General features: G+C 58.5%; 3 protein-coding genes across 3 annotated transcripts; 2 read left to right on the top strand and 1 right to left on the bottom strand.

Moving 5' to 3' along the window:
- On the top strand, positions 1-3,943 carry GNI_135530 (hypothetical protein; the record flags this gene model as incomplete). The annotated part of the gene is made up of 1 exon (XM_011134082.1): positions 1-3,943. A coding segment is annotated over one exon (3,943 nt), but the record flags the coding sequence as incomplete, so codon positions are not given.
- An 802-nt stretch (positions 3,944-4,745) lies between these two features.
- GNI_135520 (hypothetical protein) lies at positions 4,746-6,206 on the bottom strand (the record flags this gene model as incomplete). Its single annotated transcript, XM_011134081.1, has 2 exons — positions 4,746-4,827; positions 4,876-6,206. 2 exons carry the CDS (start codon positions 6,204-6,206, stop codon positions 4,746-4,748), a joined length of 1,413 nt encoding a protein of 470 aa, XP_011132383.1.
- Positions 6,207-6,760: 554 nt separating this feature from the next.
- On the top strand, positions 6,761-7,094 carry GNI_135510 (hypothetical protein; the record flags this gene model as incomplete). The annotated part of the gene is made up of 2 exons (XM_011134080.1): positions 6,761-7,028; positions 7,078-7,094. The coding sequence occupies 2 exons, from the start codon at positions 6,761-6,763 to the stop codon at positions 7,092-7,094; spliced, it is 285 nt and encodes a 94-aa protein (XP_011132382.1).
- Positions 7,095-7,141: the final 47 nt, after the last annotated feature.

The following is a 7,141-nucleotide window of genomic DNA, read 5'->3' as shown; positions in this document are numbered from 1 at the left end:
GAAGGCTGAGCCCCCTTTGAAGGCTGAGCCCCCTTTGAAGGCTGAGCCCCCTTTGAAGGCTGAGCCCCCTTTGAAGGCTGAGCCCCCTTTGAAGGCTGAGTCCCCTTTGAAGGCTGAGTCCCCTTTGAAGGCTGAGCCCGCCTCATGCAATCCACCATTACAGTTGGTGAGTTCGCCCTTTGTTGGGCACTTGCCGAATGTTTTCGGGAACACGTCGGGTATAAGCGTGGCTGTCATGTTTAACACACGTGCGTCGAACGGAGATGCGTGTGCATGGATGCCTTTCTCGCTTTCTGCGCGCACACTTAGTGGCATACGGCTCGCCTCGGGTGTGATGACAATGCTCAATCAGATCAATCAACTGGCGCTAACGGGGCGGATAGCTGGTGGTGTTATCGCACACTTAGAAGCTGTCGAGTGTCTCCTTATATGCGGATTGAAGGACCTAGCTGCCAAGGTTCTGTGTCTCCTTACTCTCCCTCTTATCGACCGACTATCCAGTGGGAGTCTTAACTCTGACAGTACGGACAATCGGACCTCTCAACCAACACGGCAGGATACGCAAACCGAAAGCGTGGAACAGGAGGCACTACCCGTCCGAGCTGAGACAATGCCCGCCCGGATGCTTCCCGTCGGCCTTGTCACGCCAGACGTGCTCGGTACACTCCCCCATAATCGGGTCGTTCCAGTCCTTGCCGCCAAGCCGCCCGATGCCTTCGCCTGGCCGTGGTGGACCGCTCGCGGAAGCGAGATCCAACTCGGGTCTGGCTCCCGACAAGATGTAGGAGGCCGACTGGATTTGCGCTCTCAACAAAATGTGGGCTGGAGCTCACAGGACGTCGGCTGCGAGCAAGGCAACTTGGGACTGCTACTGCAGCACCTTCAACATGTGGGACAGAGCTCCGTCATGGAAACTATGCCACGTCCGTCCGCACGAGTCTGCGTCAAGGCCCTCGGGCTCCTTGTTCAAGCGCTGCGTCCAGGACCAGCGACGTTCGGACCAGGCCCGGTAGCAGGAGCAAGACCCCCCGCGAGTACTTCATCATCAATGTGTATGAACATTTTCGGATTCTCCAAGACGACGATCCAGCTTTACATCGATAGCGTTTTTCGCCAGCACCTGGCAGCAGTCAGTCGGCGGCTGGACGCCAAGACGGGTGCGCCGTACGTGCAGCAATTGGCCCGGCTCGTGGCCGACGACCAGGGCGCCGCGGGGGGGCCGAGGAAGGCCGCGGCTTCGCTATCCAGTGACGCTCTGCAGCGTCCTTTCGGCACCGCCACGACCATCAGACTCTTCGCACTCGTGCGCGACCAACTTTCGTTTCCGCGGCCGCTCGAAGCACAAGGCTTTGATTGTCGCTGGCCATACGCCGCTGCCTCTCGAGTCCGCGCCGACCTCGACCAAGCCCTGAAGGAAGTGATGAGTCTCTACCCCCCGCCATTACTTCGCGCCCCGACGCCGGCGCCAGGAGGTCAAGGACCGGGACCAACGTTGGCGCCAGCAGGCCGCGGACCGGGACTGACGCTGCTAAGTCGGGGACAGAGTCCTGACCCGGCAGGGGGCATCCTCTTGTCGTCCAAGGCCCTGCGCGTGTCACCGGCTCCAGAGGCTTCCGCCGGTTTCGGAGAGGAAGTTAGGTACGTCCTGTCGCTCCGTTGGCCGGCCTCCGTCACGGAGTCGCTGACGACCAAGGTACGGGGGGCAGAGCTACAGGAGACGGTGAGTTGCGTGGCAATATTGGACGTGGATTCCGGGATTTTACTGCCGGTGGAAGTGCTCGAGGCGGAGGGCTGCAGAGCTCGGGTTCGAGTCCCGCCGAAGACCCGGCGAGTGGGCGGTGTTCGCATCTATCTTAATTCAGGTCTGATGGTGGACTTTTTGCGGTTTCTATTGGACGACCCGGCAGCTGCCTTAGAGGTAGATGACGTCACAGGTATCGAACCGGTAGTTTTAAACACCCACTTCGCAAGACCCATATGTCGACTCACTCTCGCACCGGTTCCAGCGCCGATCTCCGGCGAGCTGCGATGGATCGAGCGTCAGTGCTGCGTCCTTCGCGCACATCCCCTTACCTACGGCCGACGACCGCTTTTGGAACTGAACCTCCACGTCCCATCTGAACGCCGGCGCGCCTTCCTAGGCGGAATTGCCAGCAGCGACTTCAACTGGATCCTCGGCTGCTACCTCGAAAATGATGACGACACCAAGTTCAACCCCGTCCTCTTCTCCGCCGCACGTCACCCGACCACCACTGGTCCACGTAATGACGCCCGTGGCCCTAATGACGCCCGTGGCCCTAATGACGCCCGTGGCCCTAATGACGCCCGTGGTCATGGGCAATTCGCCGGTCGCGAGCCGTTGGATTACCCGTTGGATTACCCAGAGTTGTGCTGGACCCGCAGCATACCCGAACTCAAGAGCCTATTGCTGGACGAGTGCCGACGATTATCCCCGCAGAACGGGACTTTGCAGCTGCTCCTGGCGTTGGACGACGAGTTGTCGTACCTGGAAGAGACGAAGCTGGTGGCGGTCTTGCAGGCGCCGCCTGAGTGTGTGCGATGCGAGTTGGCTGCGCCGTTGGTGAATGCCACGCCCTTCGACTGGTCGCTATCGCGAGTTCCCTTCGCCGCCAGCGACCCGAAGCCGAAGATCCTCTTTGCTCTCAAGGCGGGGATTGACAAGCCCGGGATCGAGACTCGGCCGTCCAGGGCCGAGACTGGGCCCAGGACCGAGTCGCGGTCAAGGGAGGCCGACACGGGGCCCAGGACCGAGCCTGGGCCAGATGGAAGAGATGGAGGTTACGCAAAAATTGAGGCGGCGCGGTTTCTGTCGTTTGCGGTACCAACTGGGTTTCTGACGGAGGACGAGCCGTGGGTGGGAAGCGCGGCTGGACGGGCGGGCGTAGCTTTGTGGAATTCGCCGAGTAAGTTCGAGGTCGTGGCGGTCGGCGGTGACGTGTGCGATCTAGCGCACACACGTGTGTATGCGACGTCGCCTGCGTTGGCGACATTGGAGACCACGGCGGATTCGGTTGCCTTAGATCTAGAGCAATACTTCGAGGCGACTACGACCCTGGGGTCAAGTAACATCTACTTTCAAAAAGTGAACATGCTTATACTCAATTTGCTCAGTCGGGGTCTAGACATCCCCGACACCGTCCAGGCTGTCTTCGGCACCACGGAACGTGAAAGCATGCCGCCCCTCCTGCTCCAGGTAACTGTCCGGACCGCGCTGCAACGCCACACGCTCTTGGTCCACGTAGGCTGGCCCCTCGTGCTCTCCGTACTCACGTCTTGGTGCGACCACGCCGCCATCACCGAGGCCCTTGCCAAAACCCCTCTTTCCGTACCGGCCGCTGGCATGTCGTTTCCCGCTATGAGCATATCCCCTCCGGGCGAGAGCTTTGACGGCGCGGGAGCTTTGATGGGCACGTTGGTTCGGCCGATTGCGTGCCGCAATCTGCCGTTTACGAAGAAGCCTTTTTGCGCTTACCTGCTCGGACTCCGGACGCCGTCCGCGGTCGAAGTGCCGGGACGGGCGTGGTCGGTGGGTGGACGAAGCGGCTCGGGGCGGCTGGCACCCGGTGTGGCCGAGTGCGCAGTAGAAGACCCGCTGGAAGTGACCTACGTGATAACAAATCGGAGCCCGAAGATGCTGCTGCTCCGCTACCACTTCCACGACTCAGATAAGGGCCCACGCGGCTACTTGGTCGAGGGCAGCGTCGAGGACACGCTGCTGCTCTCCCCCTCCACCTACCAGCTCTTGAAACTGCGCTATCTCTTCGCCCAGAACGGACCTCACACCCTACCCGAACTGGTCGTCACTTGCTCAGAGCCCGTCCCCCTCTGGCCCCAGCTCGCTGCCCTTTTGAAGACCACGCCCAAGTCGTGGCCGACCATCACCAAATCCTCGTCCAAAAGCCTGACCATAGAGGTCTTCTGACCATAGAAGTCTTCTGACCACCAAAACGTTTGCACACACTTTTTGGGCACCGACTAGTCAGCGAGTCGCTCGCTAAATATCCCTGGTTGCAATGCGCGCCAGTATGGCCGCCTCCACACCCCCGGGGAGTCGTACTTCACCCTCGCCGATCTTGTAGTATTCCAGGAGCCACTCCAAGTCCGTTTCCCACACGTCCACTTCGTCGCGTTTCTCGCCTTCACCGACTGTCACGACTGTGGCCAAAACGCAGGCACCCGTTGGCGCTGCGCGGAACAATTCCAAGGCCTTTTCCAGCTGCCACTGACGAGACAGGCAGTAATACACTTCGTGTTCGAGCGACTTTGTTTTGCCGGAGCCAGACTGCCAGTCTGAGTGGGCTCGCAAAATCGCTGCCGCCACCACGCGACCATTCATCACCTACGGAGGAGTCCAAACATGTCTCACCAAACCAGGCATGTGCCCCCCTTTCCGCTCAGTGCCCTCCTTTCCACTCAGTGCCCTCCTTTCCGCTCAGTGCCCTCCTTTCCACTCAGGATTACATGTTTGGGGTTGAACGAGAGCTGGAGCTGGTCAATGTTGTTGTCGCGGACACTGTCCTGGTGACCTTCAGGGCGCCCGTCTGGACAGAAGCGCACGACCAAGCGACAGTCGGAGAGCTCCGGTGCCAATAGCTGGTTCATTTTTACGCCAGACAAATTTGCTGCCGGGGCCCGTCCTTTCGCAGAGCACCACCGCAAAGGGCTGTGTGGGAGTGCTCCCACCCACCGACAAAACGGTGACAGGCCCGTCCGTTCAACGCAGGTTAGAAGTAGGCGAACGCGTTGAGGATTACTTCTTTGTCGCCGTAGCCGGCCTCGGTAATGAGTTGTCGCAACAAAGTGTCTCTACAAGGAAACCCTACGTGCCGTGGAGGGGGGGAGGGGGTGGGTTACTTCGAGGTACGAGCGGGAAGAAGCTTGTTGAGTAGTCGTGTGTTGCGTATGAGAGTGGGCACTAGGACAGCAAGTTTGCGGGTGGTGCTATCCAAGACGGTAATGTTAGGCAACTGTTGCTTAGGGCTCTCTTTGGAGATTCCGGCGTTAAGTACGTCGCTGACACCGCGCCAGGATAGTTCCACCGCGCCCGGCAGGTCGAGTGAGTTCGTGCAGAGCGACACTACACCGTTACACTTCTGCGTTACTATGATGAGTGTTCGCGCTCCCAGAGACAACTCGCTTCCCTCGGTCAACGCTTCCGCCGCCTTCCCGCATTGCAGGTGTCCTTGTGGGCTCGAAGCCGCTTGCTCCACCACGGCCTTGCTCACCTTGGCCGCACGCGGGAAATTTACCTCCAGCTGCCGGTGCAATTTCAGACACTGTTCGCGGTCACCCAAGTCCGCAAAGTACTTCAACAGCATCAACAACGACCCCGGCAACGGCGCAGAGCCCCCGATGGGGCCAGAGCCCCTGATGGAGCTGGAGCCAAGGTTTCCTATAAACCCCCCCATGGAGCCGGAGCCAAGGCTGCCGATGGGTTTCATGGAGCTGGAACCGAGTCCCCCTAAAGGTCCCCCCATGGGGCCGCCCCCCATGGGGCCGCTCCCAATGGGGCCGCTCCCAATGGGGCTAGCGACGATAGGGCCCATGCCGGCAATGCCAATGGCGGGACGGGGTTCGTTGCGTTGTGCGAGATATTCGAGTGCGGTTGCGATGCTGTCAGTGGCGGCGAGAGTGATATGGGATGCGCGTATTTCACAGATGGCGGCGACAGTGGGTAGTGGGACTGCGGCAGCCCAGTGTAGGACCACCGTTTGTGAAACATTAGGGCATAACTTGCTCCAGGGTATAGTGGGGAAGGTTTTGCAGAAGGTGGCATAGGCGGAGAGAAGATCGATCGCTTCAAGCGAGTGAGATGTGGACCGACGTACTTCAGCTTGGAGCAGGACGGCGGTAGTAAGCACGGCGGCAGGTGTTTCAAATAACACTGGGGTAGGTGGACATGGTAGCCAGTGGAACCCCTGAGCATACAGCTCAGTCAATCTTAGAAATGACCGCACACCACACAATCCTTCCCAACCAAACAACTCCAACAGTTGACACAACTCTTTCTCCGCGTTATCGTATATACCCATACGAACGAACACCAACGATCTATGCAACAACACCGACGCATATCGGCTACGATCACCTGCCGACCATTCTGATGCCAAGGCGCCTTCTAACACACCCAAACAGCCTGCTAACTGCGCAGAATCCAACTTGACGAAATACTCCTTAGATTGCATATATTAAATTTCAAACCCCACCCATCGTCGATTCAAACCCCACCCATCGTCGATTGGAACCCCATCGTCGATTTAAATAAGCCCATCTTTCACCAACGAGTTCACCAACGAGTTCCCCACCCCACTCCACTCCACATCACACCACGCATACGCCCACTAGTTACCGCTCGCTAGTTCCCTCACATTTTGGCCAGCGCTCAGTAAGCTCCGTCGACAGCATGAATCATCCACCCCATCAGGGGCATGCTCAGTGGCCGACGATAGCTACCTTCGTCTTCACGCCGTGGTTAATGCTTAATGCATTGGAACTAAAGCAAGAGAGAAACTATAGAAATAGATCCATCGAGCACAGTTGCACTATAACCAAGGAAATGGTAAATTTCACCAAGTCTGAGACAGAACGTGAACGGGCAGGGGTGAACGGGCAGGGGGGTCTTGTGGCGGGTGAGATGGGTCCGGCAGTTGGCCAAGTAAGGTGACGGCCTGTCTCGGTCGGAGTTAATTTTTGGATAAAGACATTATTGAACAGAACATCTACTTATCTATACTTGAAAATGAGAGCTTTCGGCAAGTTGGCTATGGTATCTGGTGCTACTTTACTTGTGAGTGGGTTAGAGTGTACGCGACACATCGAGTTGATGATCCTGCAAGATGCGTCCACTTCTTTTTATGAGCTGGGCGAGGACATGGCCAACAAGGTAGAGACGCTGATTGACTCGCTGAACGATCAGATAGGAACTGTAGAGGCAAGTCTGGCCGTGTGGAGCGACAAACCGGTACCGTTCCGTGGTGTGGGCTACACCCGTGGCGTCCCGGAGCACCGTGAGGTAGATCGTTGCTACTTCAACGAGGCGACGTTCGCGATGTCCAGTGACCCGGCAAACCTGAAGCTGGGCTACGAGCGGGTGGATAGTGCCCAGGCTGAGGGTGGCGAT

The sequence above is a fragment of the Gregarina niphandrodes genome (genome assembly GCF_000223845.1).
Source record: "Gregarina niphandrodes unplaced genomic scaffold scaffold00036, whole genome shotgun sequence".
Taxonomy (NCBI): domain Eukaryota; phylum Apicomplexa; class Conoidasida; order Eugregarinorida; family Gregarinidae; genus Gregarina; species Gregarina niphandrodes.
The sequence above is the reverse complement of the archived record's forward strand: the minus strand, read 5'-3'. Positions and strand labels throughout refer to the sequence as shown.